Source organism: Thalassophryne amazonica, chromosome 15 (assembly GCF_902500255.1).
Source record: "Thalassophryne amazonica chromosome 15, fThaAma1.1, whole genome shotgun sequence".
In the NCBI taxonomy this organism is placed as follows: Eukaryota; Metazoa; Chordata; class Actinopteri; order Batrachoidiformes; family Batrachoididae; genus Thalassophryne; species Thalassophryne amazonica.
In genome coordinates this window covers 30,336,496-30,359,459 of record NC_047117.1, presented here as the reverse complement: position 1 = coordinate 30,359,459, position 22,964 = coordinate 30,336,496, and the positions used below count along the sequence as shown (strand labels likewise).

The 22,964-nt window shown below is 42.1% G+C and overlaps 1 protein-coding gene across 1 annotated transcript in view; it reads right to left on the bottom strand.

Annotated features, from left to right (window-relative positions):
* Positions 1–929: 929 nt before the first annotated feature.
* gucy1b1 (guanylate cyclase 1 soluble subunit beta 1) overlaps positions 930–22,964 on the bottom strand; it is a 77,484-nt gene continuing 55,449 nt past the window's right edge. Inside the window, exons 8-13 of the mRNA XM_034187693.1 lie at positions 12,749–12,882; positions 10,290–10,487; positions 6,355–6,592; positions 5,504–5,644; positions 1,540–1,694; positions 930–1,289 (exon numbers count right to left, since the gene is read on the bottom strand). Coding sequence (XP_034043584.1) covers positions 1,142–1,289; positions 1,540–1,694; positions 5,504–5,644; positions 6,355–6,592; positions 10,290–10,487; positions 12,749–12,882 — 1,014 coding nt within the window. The 3' untranslated portion in view covers positions 930–1,141. The remainder of the gene's footprint in view (positions 1,290–1,539; positions 1,695–5,503; positions 5,645–6,354; positions 6,593–10,289; positions 10,488–12,748; positions 12,883–22,964) is intronic.

Sequence of the window (22,964 nt, the reverse complement as noted above, 5' to 3'; positions counted from 1 at the left end):
TACAATGGGCTAAGGAAAAGCAATCGTGGACTGTGGATGACTGGATGAAAGTCATATTCAGTGATGAATCTCGAATCTGCATTGGGCAAGGTGATGATGCTAGAACTTTTGTTTGGTGCCGTTCCAATGAGATTTATAAAGATGACTGCCTGAAGAGAACATGTAAATTTCCACAGTCATTGATGATATGGGGCTGCATGTCAGGTAAAGGCACTGGGGAGATGGCTGTCATTACATCATCAATAAATGCACAGGTTTACATTGATATTTTGGACACTTTTCTTATCCCATCAATTGAAAGGATGTTTGGGGATGATGAAATCATTTTTCAAGATGATAATGCATCTTGCCATAGAGCAAAAACTGTGAAAACATTCCTTGCAAAAAGACACATAGGGTCAATGTCATGGCCTGCAAATAGTCCGGATCTTAATCCAATTGAAAATCTTTGGTGGAAGTTGAAGAAAATGGTCCATGACAAGGCTCCAACCTGCAAAGCTGATCTGGCAACAGCAATCAGAGAAAGTTGGAGCCACACTGATGAAGAGTACTGCTTGTCACTCATTAAGTCCATGCCTCAGAGACTGCAAGCTGTTATAAAAGCCAGAGATGGTGCAACAAAATACTAGTGATGTGTTGGAGTATTCTTTTGTTTTTCATGATTCCATAATTTTTTCCTCAGAATTGAGTGATTCCATATTTTTTTCCCTCTGCTTGGTCTAAAAAAGTAACCGTTACTGACTGCCACAATTTTTTTTCCTGATTTCTTATAGTGTTTCTTAAAGCCAGAAAGTTGACATTTGAAATGACTTTAGTTTTGTGTCACGTCTGTGATTTGCTTTTTTTCTACAAAATTAAACAACTGAATGAACATCCTCCGAGGCCGGTAATTCTATCATTTTTGCCAGGGGTTGTATATGCACCACTGCACTTTCTAAAATATACAGCGTGGTGAGGTCACAAAAACTGTACTGTGCTACATTATATTAAAATATCTGCATGTCTGTGAATAGATAACATTTTAGATCTTAATCTTCACCTTGTCCACGTCCTCAGATCAAAAGCTGTGTGGAAAAAAATGTAATGTTACTAAACACAGCAGGTGCCACGGTGACTAGGTGATACATTTGGTGTTTAAACATTAGGCTTTAGCTGTGTTTGCCTCAGCATCTGTGGGCTTCCTGGTTAGAAACCACACTTTCATGGGATCCTTCTTTCCTTTCATAGTGATGGGGCCTCGATACTCCAACTCAAACTGAGGGTCAGCATTCTCAGCAGACTGCAAACACCTGTGACACAACAACATGGAGCATTACTGATGCTGCACAGCCTTATTTTCAATAAGACCCAGCAGCAAGATTTTTGCCTCACCAACAAATAAGGACAGTGGACACATGGCTTGCTCTTGAAAATGGATTTTAATTTGTCCTTCATGCCTGATATTGTTCTTTAATACTAAATCTTTTCAGCAGTGCCAGAGCTAAAACCTCAAACATGAAACAAAGAAAACTGATAACACAAAGACGCACTTCTTCTTACCTGTAAGTATATTCTGACACATTTATTTTCCCCTTTTCGCCAGTTGTTTCTGTACGGCTCGTGAGGTTGACCGTATTTCCAAAAAGACAATATCGAGGCATCCGCTGGCCAATCACCCCTGTCACCACTTCTCCTGTGTGGATCCCAATTGTAATCTGGAAATAACCCAAGCACAAAACCAAATTACTCTTAAAACCCATAATAAGTGCCCACATAGTTCTTGTTAAAACCTTCTGCTGTGCACAGCGCTGATCATCAGAACACATAGGTGTTACACTGCTAAAGCACTCGAAGAGAATATCTATGGCATAATTAACTTTAAAACCAGGCTGACAGTTGATGCAGTTTGAGCCTGAAAAAAAAAAATCATCCCCATATTCAATATGGGTTAAAGGCTGAGAAGGGTGAATAGTTCTTTCATGAGAAAATCCAGTATCTCGATACATGGGCAATGACACAAATCGGTGAGTCGATGTGGTGCAACACAATGTAACCCAATAGTTTTTTGTTTAAAGTAGACGTTCATTTTCCATGATGAATTAGAATATGCCAGTAATGAGACTTCTTACCTACAAATATAGAAATGCATATGGGCTATTTCACGAAAGACCAGAATTTCAAGTATATTTTATACTTAATGACACAGGGAAAAAATGAAAACAAAATATATAATTTCATAATTAAACTACATAACTAAACGTAATATAAAATGGGCTAAAAATGGTGTGATCAAGTTGTGATTCAGTTGTAGCCGAATAGACTCCTCAGCAACTGTACAGGTTTCACCATGCTGTCTTACCAGGTAATTTGTTGTGCTATCACTGTATTTTATTACCTTTCTACATATCATACAAAGGAACAGTATTTGAACTGACTCACAAACATGAGTTTGTACAATTTAAATTTCCTTGCTGTTAAGTAAAAGTAAATGAAAGAAACAAGTAACTGTAACTCATTACCCATACATTTTATCAGTGCATGAACAGCAACATACATTCATATATGTGTGTATACGTCTACAGTATTATCACGACTTCTGTCACTTAATAAAATTTCTGAAAACATTAGCTGTGACAAAAAATGTCTTTCACAGACAAAGTATAGTTTAGTTTGGGACCCCAGACTTTGCTGTTGTTTTGAAGTACCTTCTTCCCCAGTTTTCATAAACTGATAGGAAACTAAACTTAGAAGGTCCAGATTTTTTCTTGATTTACACTACAAATACAACTTTTAATTGACGTAGAAAATGACGTTTAATTCTTCTCAATAGGTAGAAAATTACAAATAGAACATTACTTTAAAACTGTTTTCTGATTCATATTAGTGAATTGTTACATCTCTATAAAGGACAAAATAAAATATTTGTCCTCCACACAGTGACAAATTCTAAAATGTTAGTTGCGATACAGCTTTCTGCACAATTTTTTGAGTTATCCACTGAAAAGGTGCAAAATGTGGTGGGTGTATACCAAAAACACTCCAGGGACACAGCAGGATGAATTTCTTGGTCACTTTTCACAATAAGATAATACTTCCAAAGAAAAGATATGGGTGTTTTGCAGAATCTATATATAAATATTTAATATTACATATTGCTATTAATATTAAATATTATTGATATTAATATTAAATATTTGAAATTCAGGGTTTTGCAATTGAACCCTCAGTTGCAAAACCCTGTATTTCCAAAACCATAAATTTTTTGTTGAGACTAACACACACTTGGCTGCTTAGGTAGCTATCAATGTGCAAAATAGTAAAGAATCTGCACATACCATTTTCATTTCATTTATCAAAATCTGTATTTTCTAATGCATTTTCATTTAAATCTCCTTTTTAAACTGCATTTTTCTCCATTACAAAAAAATGGAGATACTGGGTTTTGTGTGTGAACCTTTCATTTATAGTAGAAATTGCAGTCACTTTAGTGTTCGGTGTCTTCGGGCCATGAGTGTCTGAGATAAATGAGAATCTATTTTTAACCACGGGACCATGAGATGATGTGAATTTGTTTCTGCTGCTATACTGGACTCTTAAGCCGGTGCCATGTCCCAAAATAAACAACCTTTTGTTAGCCAGACATGATTTTCCAAAGTTAAGTCTTAGCAGTCATCGATACAATAACAAACTCAACCACTTGGTTAAACAAGCGGCTGCTGTTTCTTGTCCAACTTATCAATGCTCATTACTTCAGCGTGGAAATATGTCGAGATGCACACATTCTGAAATCACTCATGAAGATCCTGGTGGATAAGTGCTGGTCATATAAGGTTGAATGGCAATCAGCACTAAGTCAACTGCAGATGATGACTGAATGTTCAACATTAAACAAATAACCATAATAAGAAATAATAATACCACAATAATGAATAATAAAACCACAGCCCTGATAGCACCGGGACTGAACTTCTGAAAAGGGGAGATACTACTCTCCTGGTGCTGGAAGCACTCTTTGTTTCCATTTGGAAGATCTGTATCACCCCAATAGACCATAAGGGCCCCTTCAAACATATGAATGTGGCCAAATTGCGTGTGAATTGCACTTGAAGCAGGAATCGTATGCAATACGTGTATAATCGTAGCTGTCTTCAACACCATGTACACCTGTTGCTACAGCTAAATGTACACACCAGCGGCTGAAAGACAGAGTGTGCGCTGTGAGAGCTCATTGAACCCTCTCGGGACAGGTGTCGCCAAATTCCAGGTGACACACACGAACATCTAACACCGCTCGTTTAGCACCTAGAAAATGTGTGGCCATTCATGCTATTAGCACGAAAACAGCGAGCAGATGATCACTTTTGAGCTGGATGTGAAATGTGTCTAAGTGCCCCACGAGTGTGGCTTTGCAAAACAGCAACACACGTGAGGTGCCAGAGTGTTGGCTCCCCCTGCACATACATGTGCCATGCGTGTGACTCACTTGTGTGTTGCGCCCTCCCCCCATCCGTAAACATGCGGCGTGCTATGCGCACACTTGCATGAGCTGCTGATATATGGATGTACAGATGGTGTGTTGGTGTGTCCGCTGGACTGATAGGGGGTGTGTCCGCCGACAGCTGCAGGTGTTGAGATCTCTGGTTCTGGACATCCCAGCTGCAGGACACGTACCGTGTTTTGATGGACACATGCGTGTGTGTTTGCTGTTCTCACGTAGACATACATTAAAAACATATATCACTGTTCCAATGGGCTGCAGTGAGCGAGCGCACGGTACGCATATTGACAGACTACCCCAGGTGAAACGGACCATCAGATCACAACACGCAGCAGGCGATCTGAATGTCATGTCATCCACGTGAGCTCTGTTCCACATGGCGCGGTGTCTCTCCTGCTGCATATTGTCTGACCTTTTCCTTGAGAAATCCGCCGCCCTTCAAGGACGTACCCCTTACCAAAAAGTAGTATATGCAAGTATGTTTCAAGTATACTTCTAGTTTACTTTTTATATACTTATCAGTACTATTTTTTGGTAAGGGACATTATTGTTGCTCCTACTGTGTTCAGTGCACAGGTGGTACTGGAACGTCAGTGCATCTCATCTGAAAAATGTGAAATTTTGACTCAACTTTAAAAAAAAATTCTCTAACATGTTACACCTGAATTTAGTAGTTTTTCCCAAAGTAAATTTGTAACATGGTTGAAACCATGTATTACAAATTTGCTTTTACACCTAATAAATTTAGGTGTAACAAATTCAATTAAGTTGGTCCAGGTTTCACTTTAATCAGTGTGTCAACAAGTGAAGGTTCACTGACCTTGATTTTGTGAACAAAGTTGTAATCTTTGTCAAAGCAAAGGATACAGTGATTGTGGCATTTGAGATTTTGCAGTACACTGGATCAAGACTGTGATCCAGGCTTTGAAAGCCCACCCAGGCCTTTGTTACAAAGTCTCTTTAGATTATTAAAGGAAATATTCTATGAGAATAGGTTCGGCAAAATGACTATAAACCACATCACACCTGCACGGGTTCATCATCAACTTTGACTTGTCCAGCAATCTCCAACATGTCAAGAGCGAGATGGCAGATAGACTTGGCATGGTGTGTGCATGGTTCTGGCAGGCCACTCACTGTCATGTACTTATCACCCACTGTTTCCACCTGTGCAAAAAAAGAGCATTTTGTCAATCCGCCACACTGGCAAGACATGAATACTGAAACCTGATTGGCTCTCTGTCTTAGGTTTATGTTAAATCAGCAGATCCCACTGTGCAAGAGATTTTTTTTTTTTTTGGGCCACTGTGAAGCTCAAAATAAACTGAAACACCCTGAGATAAACACTTAAACACTTACATCAGCTTTAGACATGTAGAGCCTCTCTGAGACCTCCTAAAATCACGGGACCACCGGGCCATTCAGCTTGGAGAGTAAATATTACTTCTTTTGGTGACCAAGCAATGCTGAGGTCTGTTAGGCTTCTTAAAGTGCATTCTTGTCTGAAAGCCTAGAGTGTAAATCTGCAGCATTTAAAACAGTGAAGTCTCTGTGTTATATGAGTACTACCCCCCGTTTGGGCCTAAGTACTACGTTCTTATGGAGAAAAACTCATGCTGCTTGATATAAATATACTCTTGCTCACTTGTATGTCGACTGTTACGTAACATTACTCATAAGGACCACTGTGCTTCACTCCTGGATTTAAGCTACAGAGCCAACAGCGAACATTATTAAAAACAATTCTTAAGTGCAGTGCATGATAAATAAAAGCTGTTGAGCATTATAGCTTTGCTGCACAGACTGTATATATTCTTTGTATATCTATAATTACAATAATCCATCTCATAATCCCATGGTACGATTTATTTTCCAACCTTGTATACGTAAGGATTCTTCCTCGAGTCTGTCAAGATGTCGAAACGTGTGTAAACATCATTGAGCAGGTTAACTATCTTGATGGCCCCCTCGGCTGAAGCATGCTTGCTGCAGAAACTATTGAATCCCACAATGCCGCTAAAGAGGATGGTCACGTTGTCGTAACGTTTAGCCGGGACGGGGCGCTTGTGTCGCAGCTCGTTGGCGACGGACGGTGGCAGAACAGAATACAGCAATCTGAAAAGAAGCAGAGAAATAAAGATATTGAGTAAACGTGTAGTGGGCCGGGGCTGCCTTATTTTGGATCAGCATTTTATTTGCTCACCCACCACCTTTTGGTCATTTCTCTGAGCAAACTGCTCTCAGATAGAAGGGTGGTGTTTCTATGGTAACTGGTTAGATCATGGCTGCCTCTTCAAAGCAAAATACCTTGCATGATGCATTACAATGTCAGGCCACATGGTACGCAGAGGTAACTGTGACCACACAATAATCTATATGTTTACCCAGCATACAAGAACACAAACATTTATATGTAACAATTCCAGTCTCAGTGATATTCTTAAAGTGAAACATATTGATGTACGATAGCATTACGTGAAAACAGGATCATCAAACTCTGGAAATATGATAACGTGCTGATTGTATTAAACATTTACAGTGTCACCAAGAATTCTAATCAATGTTGGGAACCCAAGGCACTCTTAGAGCAGAGAAGGTAAAGAATAATCATCCGGGAATCTAACAGCAGAGTGGAAGTCTTGCTATAATGGGATACAGCAGTCTTAATAAAGACTTCCACCTCCGTGCTCCTCTCCAGCTGTCACCCACTGTTCTGCCAAATTACTATGACAGACCGTTATCTGAACGTCAGAGTGAAAACTGAGAATATTCTCCAAAACTGAAGATGATCTTTGGCAAATATCAACATGGTAAGCCAGAGTCTGATTCTTAGTGGTCCTTAAGAGTACTGTAACTATAGAAGACTGAGACCTGTTCATGTCTGTTTTTGGTGCCTCACATTTGTTCAAAAAAGGGACAGACTCATAGCTTGGTAAATCAGATCCATTCACTTTGCAAATAAATTTGCTTTGGAAAAGAAAACATGAAATTTAGGATTTGGAGAAAGTCATTTTAAGAATTTTTGCATATCTGAGTCTTCTTAGATATAAAGTCTGTGTGTCTGCAGAGTATTACTGTGTATTACGATGCACAGTAATGCACACACGCTGTGCATATATACAGTAAAAACTGTATCTACAATCTGTGACAAAATAAGGCTTCACCTACATGGTTCATCTCCAAACAGTTCAATGCTTTGTGAGGTTGCGACCCAGTAACACCATGTGGTTATTAACAATGTACTATAGTACTACTACTAGTAAGCGTTAAATGAGAGCATTTGTGAAAGGTTTCTTAAAAATATCTAACATTACACAAACTGCTGATCTTTTTGTGGAACTTGACATAGATGTAGTGCACCAATAACATAAATTCCATATAAATAATATGACATATCAAGATAGAAAATCAAAATAAAGATATAATACGAATAATCACCACATGTAGCTGTCACAGCTGCTCAGAGTGCTGGAGTGTCTACAGGTCTTGTACAGTACCTGTAGACACTCGTGAAAACCTCAGATCTGGAAACAATGAAGCTAATAATGAGGACGACACAATGTGAAACTGATATCAAACATTAACTCAATGCTAATCAATCTCTTGATATGCAAACCATTATCGTATAAATTGGATATTTGCACTCACCGGACAAAAAAAAGTCTGAATGCTTTTGTATGGTTTTCTATGTAATAAACACCATATATACTGGATTTTGTATAACAGATTTTCACTCACATCAGATAAAACATCCTGTCCCATCACAATGCATTTTCATTAAAAACCCCTCGCATATACCAGACAGAGCAGTCTGGACTTGCGCAGTAACAGAGCTACGAAATTAAGTTCAGCACTGACACTCGCCGATTCGAGGAAAGTGGGTACTGTATTTCCTTGATAAGGCCTGTCGTTTATTTTTTTCAAACCGTGCTCAGAAATGGTGCCTAAACGAGGCAGGTGATTATTAACAAAATGCACATATCCCTGGGTGTGACGAACCAAAGACAACCACTTTAGATTAGAGCGCTCTACAGGGCTGCGAATCCGTGTACCTGCTACACGACGGAACAACCCAGTGTCACGGTATGTTGTGATTCAGCAACACGAAATATACATTAATCTATTAGTTTGTGATATTGTCACGAAAAGCGCCTCATTTTCGTCACGGCAGCACGAATTCAGTCTAGTTCATTCCGTGATGGCTGCACTAAATTTAAAAGTGAAGCGGGGGGGCAGGGGTGGTCATGGTTAGGGTTGGGGGTAGGAGTAGAGTTAGTAATATTGAGTTTAAAAAAAAACAGTCACGAAAATTTGAATCATCTCGTAATGGGAGCACGAAAAAAAAACAGAAGACTTAGACTAGAGAAAAAAGCATGAAACTGGGCTGGACGGAGACCACAAAGGGCTGTGGGGTTTTTTTCCAGTGTGCCCACTGATTACATTTCGATCATGGATCAAATACGTTTGGCAGAAAAGTCAGCCAATATCACCAACTTTACAACACAGAGTTAGAAAAAAAAAGAAGCTTAAATGACCCGCATTTCATGGAGGGAAATTACACATACCATTGGTTTGGAGGTTGATGATTGTATAAAGAAATGGAGCTTGTTGAAGAACAGTTCGTGTTGGACTGTTGACATCAAAGCACCACTGATATACCAAAATGTAAGTCCCTTTTCTGTTGTTTACAAATTAATAAAATATCAAATGACAAGTGTCTATTTTAGCTGTTATATAAAACAAATAATGAATTTTTTTTTATTATTTCAATAGAGCAAATATTTAATTCAGTGAAAGCTGGAATGTTCCATTCATGGATCATTCCATCTTTCGCCTCATGAAATATTTGTACCATTGAACTCATAATCATTCATTATTTGTATCATTTGACATCTAAATAGATCCATGTTTGACGTACAGGAAGATGAAAGCAGGGAGCAGAGTAGGCTTTGTGTCCATCCAGCAGTTCCCTCAAGCTGGCAGGTGAGCTGCCGACATACAGATGGAGCTCAGCAGTATGTGCGCAAACACATAGCTGCTTTCTTGAATCCAGCCAGAACGAGATTCTGTGGCCACTAAAGATGTCCCTACGAAAACTGCAGCTACTAAATTTAGCTTCCTCGCACCACTGAAGCATGTTTAAGAAAAGTTAATGGAACTGTTCAATAGTGTGAAATGGTTGGGAGAAAAATGCACCGCAAACGCTGGTACCATTACCCACACAATGGGACAAATAATGAATGTCACTTGACACAGGATCCACTAATCAAAAGTCAAGGATCTATATAGGTTTCAGATAAAATATACTATATATAATATGGATATGTTTGTATCTGTAGGGTGCAGTGACACACGGGGAATGGAATGTTGAAAGTTTAGAATGAGTTTTAGAGACAATGGGACAAATGCTGAAGGGCACCTTCTGCATGCATGTAGTGATGCTCAGGGAATCTAACAAGGTGTCACTATTTAATGCTTTGGGAATGACACCAAGCTAATGATTCACAGCTGGAGTCCACCGTATTTTCAAAGTGAACGATTACCTCAAAGAAGCTGAGACAGTCAACCCCTTTAGACTGGCCTCCTGGAAATTAAAAATTATTCTCTTGCTTAGAAAACAGCTGTGGCACTTCTGGGAAAAGAAACAATGCCACATAATGAACAATGACACCCCAACGTGCCACAGATAGTGGCATGATCAACATATGACCACAAGAGAAGAACATGAACAACATACTTTCATAATATATGGCACATGTTCAGTTTACCAACATTCATCAATAACTTATATCTATAAAAAAAAAGGTCAAACCTGTCTGTCTTTTTCTTCTCATCCTCCAAAGCTCGAAGTGTATGCTGCAGACGATCTGTCAAGATTTCCAGCTCTTGGGTCAGCTTGTATTCCTCACGGAACTGTTCACCCAGCAGCACCAGGTCACGAGTAGCATCATGGAGTGGTATGTCACTCAGGTACAGCCCCCTTCTTGTTAGATCATCCAGGTTCATTACACTAAAAACAAAAGCAAAGTCCAGAAAAATAGACACAAAAGCAAATAACACATAACCACACTATTTACAAAAAACATTGAAACAACTTAAATAAAAGGTTCTGGTGTTATTAAGTACCCAGATGATTTCATTTAAATTATTCTAACTTTATTTTACTTGCGTTCTTCACAGTAATGTCCATGCTGCAAACAATTTTTGAGGATTAGCGAATTATTTCACTTAAGTCAGAATAAATTACATGTAGCAATTCCAGTTTTATGATCCAACTGGTTATATTAAAAACCACTGTCAACCTGTGTCCAACTGTATTTTTTCTAAACCACAAACAATTTTGTCCTAATATCTTGTAATGTTATCAAATTACTAAAATTGGTACATGTAAAAATGAATAAATAAATAATGCAAAAGCAAATAAAATCACTTTTTCATGATGAAAACATTTTTCAATTTAAGATACGCACAACTAACCCTGTGAAACTGCATTATTGCTGTCAAATAAAGGTTGGATTTACAATGGCGGTTATGTGAGTCAAGATAAATTAAACTGAACCAAGTCAACGATTTCAGAAGTGACATCACTGCTCTACTTCCAGCCTCCTGTCATCCAGATAAATTTTGGTCTTATTGGAGTGAAGTCAGACACTGTACAGTGACTCCTCACACTGCTTTAGTCCCTCTTAGGCACAACCTTGAATGAAAAGGCCGAACTTATCCTGTGCAAAGTGTCTTAGATCTTTAAGAACAAAATCTGCTAAATCCTTTTTTCCTGTAAACAATAAATCATTAGGAATGTCTGACTGGCTACAGTAAAGGACTAAAGAGGCTAACAGATGTCAAAACAAAAGAAACTAAAATAGTTTGACTATCCATGGATGTACACATTTTACATTTTCCAAATGCTAAAGGCAAAAAAAACATTCAAGCAAGCTATTTAATTCAGTGAACACAAAATAAATACTCTTACTTTGACTGAGATCATTAACGATTTGCATTTCACTGTGAAACAGCTTAGAAGAAAACAGCTTCATGTTGTAACTTTTATACAGTTTGAAATTCCTTTGCTGATATCTGAAGGAATAAAACTGGCAGAATGAGCATTTTTTTTATACAAAAGCACAGAATACAACAGACTTCACTACATCCCCAGTTCTGACATAAATTACGCACAAACTTCAACTAAAATTGAAACAGCAGATAAAAATGATTTGTTAAAGTTGTTCTCTGGCTAACTGCACCTCTGAGTCTCAGTCCTACAGTAACAGTGGCCAGTTAATGCTACCTAAAATGCATGTTCCAACTTTAAAATCTGATGAAGACATTATAAGACTCCTTTTTAAAAATGAGATAAAAAAAAAGGGCAATACAGACACAGACATAAATTAGGCATGGACAGTCAATGTGAGGTGAGCAATCAAAGAGCATTTTAGTCTGCACTAGAAATAAATAATGAACATGTGCTGCTCATTTATTTTATCATACAATCTAGTCTTTTATGTATTAATTTGGTTATGTATATAATTTAAAAAAGCTGACATGAACTGTCTCTCTGTATTCAACATTTGATGTCAAAAACAAATGCCTTCAGAAAATCACAAAAACAAGTGAAGGGGCTTAGAAGTTCCAATACTTTCTGGTGGAACTGTTAATTCATTCAAAACTAATATACTGTCGCTAGAGTGTTGGAGGCTGCATAACCCTCCCATGCATGAATTTTCTATCAATTTGGACTTGAATGAAGATCAAATTAAATGAATCATATTAAATTACAATATAACTGCAATATAAGTTATTATTACACAATCCATACATAGTAAATTATCGTTAGTACCAAAACTTAGTGGTGTAAATTTGAATACAAAACAGAAATAATTATAAGAAACTCTCCTTTTATGTACAGCCATAAAAAACTAATTATTATTAATTTGTTTATCAATTTTATTTATTTATTAATAACATTTTTTGTTGTTCTGTTTTTTCTGAATATAATCATAGCAAAACACTATCCTTACAGTATATAAAACTAAACTTTCATTAAAATAGACAGGGTCTCATACATATAGTTCACACATTTCCACAGAATTATTTTGTATCACTGTGTGAACATTCAAAGTAAATCAACGCATTGACATTTAGAATTTCAGGAAGTGCAGCTTTGCCAGAAATCTTGACTGCTTCTATTCGGTAGGTAAATGAGTATTTGTGTTTTGGTGCGTACATTCAGCCAGTGCTTCTCTTAAGACAGATTGCACTATAGCTCCATACCTGGGTGAACAGAGAAAAAGGATGTTCTCCGCCTCTGGCAAGTAAATCATCTGTCCTTTCAATCTCAGACAGCTGATCTCCACCCCCGTCAGCTCGTCCTCATTCTCTACCATCTCCACATTCAGCAGGCCCTCCTGTCAGGATTACGTCACACTGATGAATATTTCATAATATGTTCTTCTCTAAATCTGCTTCAAAACTAGGCATCAGTTCAGCTCACTCTTTATGGTTTTTCATCTCACAAGCATTCCAGTTTGGATTTAAGGGGTGGACTAAAAAAAAAAATCCCAGGAAAAAAATGTAATTTAATTTATTAATGGTGGCTTAAATAGTACATCATAAAGAATTATACTATTAGGTCATTTTCAACCAGTTCTTCCATAAAGATGTCAAACTACTTTAATGTATTTTCAAGATATCAACAGTTCAGTATTTTGGAATCTTTCACCTTGTGAGTTCCCATTTGTGCTCATGAAATCAATTTTTTTTTTTAATTTGCCAAATAAAATTTACCACACCTTTCAACTATTTGTTATTCAATTTTCTTTATACCTCTATTAAAGTGATCAATTTTTGTGTCAAAAATTTTTGTGTCAATTTTTGCTTGCCTCTACTGGTGGTTGGCTCTCACTGCGGTATTGTATCACTTCCTGTTCCGGAGCACAGCGGTGTTTTTCTGTATCTGTTAGCTGTTTAATCTGCGCAGTTAGATTGATCTAGTTATCTAGATTACAATTTGTTTCCCAGTGTAATCTTTACGTGCCTTAACTAAAGCACTCCTTCTGCTGAATCACCTCTAAATTATTTACACATTATTCACTTTGCGTGTTTTTAGGAATCCGCTAGCTTAGCGTAGCTACTAGCTCTTAGCCGATTTAGCATGGCGGCTTCTCCTGTCTCTCCCGCACTTTTCTGCTCTGGGTGTGAAATGTTTAGTTATTCCTCGGCCTCCTTTAGCAGTAACGGTACTTGTAATAAGTGTAGCTTATTCGTAGCTTTGGAGGCCAGGCTGGGCGAATTGGAGACTCGGCTCCGCACCGTGGAAAATTCTACAGCTAGCCAGGCCCCTGTAGTCGGTGCGGACCAAGGTAGCTTAGCCGCCGTTAGTTACCCCCTGGCAGATCCCGAGCAGCCGGGAAAGCAGGCCGACTGGGTGACTGTGAGGAGGAAGCGTAACCCTAAACAGAAGCCCCGTGTACACCGCCAACCCGTTCACATCTCTAACCGTTTTTCCCCACTCGACGACACACCCGCCGAGGATCAAACTCTGGTTATTGGCGACTCTGTTTTGAGAAATGTTAAGTTAGCAACACCAGCAACCATAGTCAATTGTCTTCCGGGGGCCAGAGCAGGCGACATTGAAGGAAATTTGAAACTGCTGGCTAAGGCTAAGCGTAAATTTGGTAAGATTGTAATTCACGTCGGCAGTAATGACACCCGGTTACGCCAATCGGAGGTCACTAAAATTAACATTAAATCGGTGTGTAACTTTGCAAAAACAATGTCGGACTCTGTAGTTTTCTCTGGGCCCCTCCCCAATCAGACCGGGAGTGACATGTTTAGCCGCATGTTCTCCTTGAATTGCTGGCTGTCTGAGTGGTGTCCAAAAAATGAGGTGGGCTTCATAGATAATTGGCAAAGCTTCTGGGGAAAACCTGGTCTTGTTAGGAGAGACGGCATCCATCCCACTTTGGATGGAGCAGCTCTCATTTCTAGAAATCTGGCCAATTTTCTTAAATCCTCCAAACCGTGACTATCCAGGGTTGGGACCAGGAAGCAGAGTTGTAGTCTTACACACCTCTCTGCAGCTTCTCTCCCCCTGCCATCCCCTTATTACCCCATCCCCGTAGAGACGGTGCCTGCTCCCAGACTACCAATAACCAGCAAAAATCTATTTAAGCATAAAAATTCAAAAAGAAAAAATAATATAGCACCTTCAACTGCACCACAGACTAAAACAGTTAAATGTGGTCTTTTAAACATTAGGTCTCTCTCTTCTAAGTCCCTGTTGGTAAATGATATAATAATTGATCAACATATTGATTTATTCTGCCTTACAGAAACGTGGTTACAGCAGGATGAATATGTTAGTTTAAATGAGTCAACACCCCCGAGTCACACTAACTGTCAGAATGCTCGGAGCACGGGCCGGGGCGGAGGATTAGCAGCAATCTTCCATTCCAGCTTATTAATTAATCAAAAACCCAGACAGAGCTTTAATTCATTTGAAAGCTTGACTCTTAGTCTTGTCCATCCAAATTGGAAGTCCCAAAAACCAGTTTTATTTGTTATTATCTATCGTCCACCTGGTCGTTACTGTGAGTTTCTCTGTGAATTTTCAGACCTTTTGTCTGACTTAGTGCTTAGCTCAGATAAGATAATTATAGTGGGCGATTTTAACATCCACACAGATGCTGAGAATGACAGCCTCAACACTGCATTTAATCTATTATTAGACTCTATTGGCTTTGCTCAAAAAGTAAATGAGTCCACCCACCACTTTAATCATATCTTGGATCTTGTTCTGACTTATGGTATGGAAATAGAAGACTGAACAGTATTCCCTGAAAACTCCCTTCTGTCTGATCATTTCTTAATAACATTTACATTTACTCTGATGGACTACCCAGCAGTGGGGAATAAGTTTCATTACACTAGAAGTCTTTCAGAAAGCGCTGTAACTAGGTTTAAGGATATGATTCCTTCTTTATGTTCTCTAATGCCATATACCAACACAGTGCAGAGTAGCTACCTAAACTCTGTAAGTGAGATAGAGTATCTCGTCAATAGTTTTACATCCTCATTGAAGACAACTTTGGATGCTGTAGCTCCTCTGAAAAAGAGAGCTTTAAATCAGAAGTGCCTGACTCCGTGGTATAACTCACAAACTCGTAGCTTAAAGCAGATAACCCGTAAGTTGGAGAGGAAATGGCGTCTCACTAATTTAGAAGATCTTCACTTAGCCTGGAAAAAGAGTCTGTTGCTCTATAAAAAGCCCTCCGGAAAGCTAGGACATCTTTCTACTCATCACTAATTGAAGAAAATAAGAACAACCCCAGGTTTCTTTTCAGCACTGTAGCCAGGCTGACAAAGAGTCAGAGCTCTATTGAGCTGAGTATTCCATTAACTTTAACTAGTAATGACTTCATGACTTTCTTTGCTAACAAAATTTTAACTATTAGAGAAAAAATTACTCATAACCATCCCAAAGACGTATCGTTATCTTTGGCTGCTTTCAGTGATGCCGGTATTTGGTTAGACTCTTTCTCTCCGATTGTTCTATCTGAGTTATTTTCATTAGTTACTTCATCCAAACCATCAACATGTTTATTAGACCCCATTCCTACCAGGCTGCTCAAGGAAGCCTTACCATTATTTAATGCTTTGATCTTAAATATGATCAATCTATCTTTGTTAGTTGGCTATGTACCACAGGCTTTTAAGGTGGCAGTAATTAAACCATTACTTAAAAAGCCATCACTTGACCCAGCTATCTTAGCTAATTATAGGCCAATCTCCAACCTTCCTTTTCTCTCAAAAAATCTTGAAAGGGTAGTTGTAAAACAGCTAACTGATCATCTGCAGAGGAATGGTCTATTTGAAGAGTTTCAGTCAGGTTTTAGAATTCATCATAGTACAGAAACAGCATTAGTGAAGGTTACAAATGATCTTCTTATGGCCTCGGACAGTGGACTCATCTCTGTGCTTGTTCTGTTAGACCTCAGTGCTGCTTTTGATACTGTTGACCATAAAATTTTATTACAGAGATTAGAGCATGCCATAGGTATTAAAGGCACTGCGCTGCGGTGGTTTGAATCATATTTGTCTAATAGATTATGGAGTTCCACAAGGTTCTGTGCTAGGACCTATTTTATTTACTTTATACATGCTTCCCTTAGGCAGTATTATTAGACGGTATTGCTTAAATTTTCATTGTTACGCAGATGATACCCAGCTTTATCTATCCATGAAGCCAGAGGACACACACCAATTAGCTAAACTGCAGGATTGTCTTACAGACATAAAGACATGGATGACCTCTAATTTCCTGCTTTTAAACGCAGATAAAACTGAAGTTATTGTACTTGGCCCCACAAATCTTAGAAACATGGTGTCTAACCAGATCCTTACTCTGGATGGCATTACCCTGACCTCTAGTAATACTGTGAGAAATCTTGGAGTCATTTTTGATCAGGATATGTCTTTCAAAGCGCATATTAAACAAATATGTAGGACTGCTTTTTTGCATTTACGCAATATCTCTAAAATCAGAAAGGTCTTGTCTCAGAGTGATGTTGAAAAACTAATTCATGCATTTATTTTTCTCTAGGCTGGACTATTGTAATTCATTATTATCAGGTTGTCCTAAAAGTTCCCTAAAAAGCCTTCAGTTAATTCAAAATGCTGCAGCTAGAGTACTGACGGGGACTAGAAGGAGAGAGCATATCTCACCCATATTGGCCTCTCTTCATTGGCTTCCTGTTAATTCTAGAATAGAATTTAAAATTCTTCTTCTTACTTATAAGGTTTTGAATAATCAGGTCCCATCTTATCTTAGGGACCTCGTAGTACCATATCACCCCAATAGAGCGCTTCGCTCTCAGACTGCAGGCTTACTTGTAGTTCCTAGGGTTTGTAAGAGTAGAATGGGAGGCAGAGCCTTCAGCTTTCAGGCTCCTCTCCTGTGGAACCAGCTCCCAATTCAGATCAGGGAGACAGACACCCTCTCTACTTTTAAGATTAGGCTTAAAACTTTCCTTTTTGCTAAATCTTATAGTTAGGGCTGGATCAGGTGACCCTGAACCATCCCTTAGTTATGCTGCTATAGACGTAGACTGCTGGAGGGTTCCCATGATGCATTGTTTCTTTCTCTTTTTGCTCTGTATGCACCACTCTGCATTTAATCATTAGTGATCGATCTCTGCTCCCCTCCACAGCATGTCTTTTTCCTGGTTCTCTCCCTCAGCCCCAACCAGTCCCAGCAGAAGACTGCCCCTCCCTGAGCCTGGTTCTGCTGGAGGTTTCTTCCTGTTAAAAGGGAGTTTTTCCTTCCCACTGTAGCCAAGTGCTTGCTCACAGGGGGTCGTTTTGACCGTTGGGGTTTTACATAATTATTGTATGGCCTTGCCTTACAATATAAAGCGCCTTGGGGCAACTGTTTGTTGTGATTTGGCGCTATATAAAAAAATTGATTGATTGACAATTCCAGATGAAGTGCATCCTTTTTAATAATCTTTGCCAACAAGGTAATTTTTCAGTGCTGTTTGTCTAATAGCAGGATTATACACACAAACTACTGAACCGATATTCTTGAAACTTGGTGGAAGAGTGGGGGGAGGCCAAGGAGGAAACCATTAACTTTTTAAGAATATTTGTTTAAGGGGTGGATCCAGAACCTCCATGACCAGTAAAAGATCAAGGACCGTGACGTCGCCCGGTATGGTGGAGCAGGGGTCCCACCCTGGAGCCAGGCCTGGGGTTGGGGCTTGCGCGCGAGCGCCTGGTGGTTGGGCCTTAGCCCATGGGGCCCGGCCGGGCTCAGCCCGAAAGAGTGACGTGGGCCCGCCCTCCTGTGGGTTCACCACCTGCAGAGGGGGCCATGGGGGTCGGGTGCAGAGAGGATTGGGTGGCGGTCGAGGTGCGGGTGGCCCGGCGGCCCGGTCCATGCTCACAGCCCCTGGCTGTTGGGACGTGGAATGTCACCTCGCTAGGGGGGAAGGAGCCTGAGCTTGTGCGGGAGGTTGAGAGATACCGACTAGAGATAGTCGGGCTCACCTCCACGCACAGCTTGGGCTCTGGTACCCAACTCCTGGAGAGGGGCTGGACGCTTCATTTTTCTGGCATCGCCCACGGGGAGAGGCGGAGAGCTGGGGTCGCATTGCTTATTGCTCCCCAGCTCAGTCGCCAAGTGTTGGAGTTCACTCCGGTGAATGAGAGGGTCGCGTCCCTACGCCTTCAGGTCGGGGACAGGTCTCTCACCGTTGTCTCGGCCTATGGGCCGAGCAGCAGTGCAGAGTACCCGACCTTCCTGGAGTCCCTGGAAGGGGTACTAGATAGCGCTCCGACTGGGGACTCCATTGTTCTCCTGGAGGATTTCAACGCCCACGTGGGCGGCGACAGTGAGACCTGGAGGGGGGTGATCGGGAAGCACGGCCTCCCCGATCTGAACCCGAGTGGTGTTCAGTTGTTGGACTTCTGTGCTAGTCACAGTTTGTCCATCACGAACACCATGTTCGAGCACAAGGGTGTCCATTGGGGGAGGTGATGGTCTGGGGGAGGTGATGGTCTAGTGGTTAAGGTGTTGGGCTTGAGACCAGAAGATCCTGGGTTCAAATCCTCGCCTGACTGGAAAATCACTAAGGGCCCTTGGGCAAGGTCTTTAATCCCCCATTGCTCCCGGTGTGTAGTGACATCGGGGTGAATGTGAGGCATTATTGTAAAGCGCTTTGAGCATCTGATGCAGATGGAAAAGTGCTATATAAATGCAGTCCATTTACCATAACTGCACGTGGCACCAGGACACCCTGAGCTGGAGGTCGATGATCGACTTTGTAGTCATATCATCTGACCTTCGGCTACGTGTCTCGGACACTCGAGTGAAGAGAGGGGCAGAGCTGTCGACTGATCACCACCTGGTGGTGAGTTGGATCCGCTGGGAGGGTAGGAAGCCGGTAAGACCTGGCAGGCCCAAACGTATCGTGAGGGTCTGCTGGGAACGACTGGCGGAACCCTCTGTCAGCGAGGTCTTCAACTCCCACCTCCGGGAGAGCTTCTCCCAGATCCCGGGGGAGGTTGGAGACATGGAGTCCGAGTGGACCATGTTCTCCACCTCCACTGTCGATGCGGCTGCTCGTAGCTGTGGTCGCAAGGTCTCTGGTGCCTGTCGTGGCGGCAATCCCCGAACCCGGTGGTGGACACCGGAAGTAAGGGATGCCATCAAGCTGAAGAAGGAGTCCTACTTATCTTTGTTGGTAGGTGGGACCCCAGAGGCAGCTGACAGGTACCGGCAGGCCAAGTGTGCCGCAGCCCGTGCGGTCGCAGAGGCAAAAACTCGGGTCTGGGCGGAGTTCGGGGAGGCTATGGAGGAGGACTATCGGTCAGCCTCGAAGAGATTCTGGCAAACCGTCCGACGCCTCAGGAGGCGGAAGCAGCTCTCCACCAGCACTGTTTACGGTGCGGGTGGGGAGCTGTTGACCCTGACTGGGGATGTTGTCGGGCGGTGGAAGGAGTACTTCGAGGATCTCCTCAATCCCATCGTCACGTCTTCCGAAGAGGAAGCAGAGACTGGGGACTCGGAGGCGGACTCATCCATTACCCAGGCCGAAGTCACCGAGGTGGTTAGAAAGCTCCTCGGTGGCAAGGCTCCTGGGGTGGATGAAATCCGTCCTGAGTACCTTAAGTCTCTGGATGTTGTGGGGCTGTCTTGGCTGACACGCCTCTGCAACATCGCGTGGCGATCGGGGACAGTGCCTCTGGATTGGCAGACCGGGGTGGTGGTCCCTCTGTTTAAGAAGGGGGACCGGAGGGTGTGTTCCAACTATAGGGGGATCACACTCCTCAGCCTCCCCAGTAAGGTCTATTCCAGAGTACTGGAGAGGAGAATTCGACCGATGGTTGAACCTCGGATTCAGGAGGAGCAGTGTGGTTTTCATCCTGGTCGCAGCACACTGGACCAGCTCTACACGCTCCATCAGGTGCTCGAGGGTTCACGGGAGTTTGCCCAACCAGTCCACATGTGTTTTGTGGATCTGGAGAAGGCATTCGACCGTGTCCCTCGGCGCACCCTGTGGGGAGTGCTCCGGGAGTACGGGGTCCGGGGGCCTTTGCTAAGGGCTATCCGGTCCCTGTAGGACAGCAGCAGGAGCTTGGTTCGCATTGCCGGTAGTAAGTCAAACCTGTTTCCAGTGCACGTTGGCCTCCGCCAGGGCTGCTCTTTGTCACCGGTTCTGTTCATTATTTTTATGGACAGAATTTCTAGGCGCAGCCAGGGTGTAGAGGGGGTCTGGTTTGGGAACCACAGCATCTCGTCTCTGCTGTTTGCGGACGATGTGGTTCTGTTGGCTTCGTCAAATCAGGACCTTCAGCGTGCACTGGGGCGGTTTGCAGCCAAGTGTGAAGCGTCCGGGATGAAAATCAGCACCTCCAAATCCGAGGCCATGGTTCTCGACCGGAAAAAGGTGCTTTGCCCTCTTCAGGTCGGTGGAGTGTCCTTGCCTCAAGTAGGGGATGTTTAAGTATCTCGGGGTCTTGTTCACGAGTGAGGGACGGATGGAGCGTGAGATCGACAGACGGATCGGTGCAGCATCTGCAGTGATGCGGTCGCTGTATCGGACCGTCGTGGTGAAGAGAGCTGAGTAGGGGGGCAAAGCTCTCGATTTACCGATCGATCTACGTTCCGATCCTCACCTATGATCATGAGATTTGGCTCATGACCGGAAGAACGAGATCGTGAGTACAAGCGGCCGAGATGAGTTTCCTCCGCAGGGTGGCTGGGCGCTCCATTAGAGATAGGGTGAGGAGCTCAGTCACTCGGGAGGAGCTCGGAGTCGAGCCGCTGCTCCTCCACGTCGAAAGGAGTCAGTTGAGGTGGCTCGGGCATCTTTTCCGGATGCCCCCTGGACGCCTCGCTGGAGAGGTGTTCCGGGCACGTCCCACTGGGAGGAGGCCCCGGGGAAGACCCAGGACACGCTGGAGGGACTACATCTCTCGGCTGGCTTGGGAACGCCTTGGGGTTCCCCCGGAGGAGCTGGAGGAGGTGTGTGTGGATCGGGAGGTCTGGGCGGCTTTGCTTGAGCTGCTGCCCCCGCGACCCAACTCCGGATAAAGCGGAAGAAAATGGATGGGTGGATCCAGGATTTTGACAGTTTTTCAAAAGTTTCAAGGAAATTTTCAATTTCTCAGAAATTAATACACAGACCATCATGAAAAAAAAATCAGATATTCACACTGAGACATTTTAAAAAATATTTGATATTATATTCATATTATAGTATAATATTTATATTTTAAGGGGGGGGGGGCATTTGCATTGAGCAAGATCAAGAATACAAATTGGTGTATAAACCTGCAACTCTGTACTTTCACATATTCTATGAGCATGCAAGTATATTTATTTCTGATGAAGTAAGTCCTATATAGGCCCAGAAAGTGGCATATTATTTGCTAGTCATATGGTCTTGCAGTGCGCCTCTCACAGGACACTCGTATTGGACTGGGCCCGCGTGCGTGTCCGGCCGACAAGTGTGTCCTGTCAGACAGAGAAGATGTGACATTCAGATCGCCTGCTGCGTGTCCACATGAACTGATGGTTCGTTCCTCCAGCCCGTCACAAAAGTGATATACTGTATGTTTTTATGTATGTCCACGTGAGGACAACAAGCACATACATGCGTGTGTCTATCAAAACACGGTACGTGTTCTGCAGCTGTGACGTCCAGGACCAGAGATGTCTCCACAGCTGTTGGCAGCCAGCCACGCCCCCATTCTATTCAGCACACATACGCACACGTGTTGTGGGGGAGCCAACACTCTGGCACGCCACATGTGTATTTAGCAACTCCACAGTCGTGGGGGCACCTAGACAAATTTCACAGCCAGCTCGAAAGTGACTGTCTGCTGACTGTTTTCGTGCTTATAGCATGAATGGCCACACATTTTCTAAGTGCCAAGCGAGCAGTGTTAGATGTTTGTGTGTGTCACCTGGAATTTGGCCGGCACCTGCCGCGACAGGGATCGAATGGGCTCTCACAGTGCACATTCTGTCTTTCAGACACTGGTGTGCGCAAACAGTTGTAGCAACAGGTGTACGAGGCATTAGAGGCAGCTACGATTTTACACGCATTGCATACGATTCCTGCTTCATGCGCAATCAATTCAAATCAAATCAATTTTATTTATATAGCACCAAATCACAACAAACAGTTGCCCCAAGGCGCTTTAAATTGTAAGGCAAGGCCATACAATAATTACGTAAAAACCCCAACGGTCAAAACGACCCCCTGTGAGCAAGCACTTGGCGACAGTGGGAAGGAAAAACTCCCTTTTAACAGGAAGAAACCTCCAGCAGAACCAGGCTCAGGGAGGGGCAGTCCTCTGCTGGGACTGGTTGGGGCTGAGGGAGAGAACCAGGAAAAACACATGCTGTGGAAGAGAGCAGAGATCAACCACTAATGATTAAATGCAGAGTGGTGCATACAGAGCAAAAAGAGGTGAATAA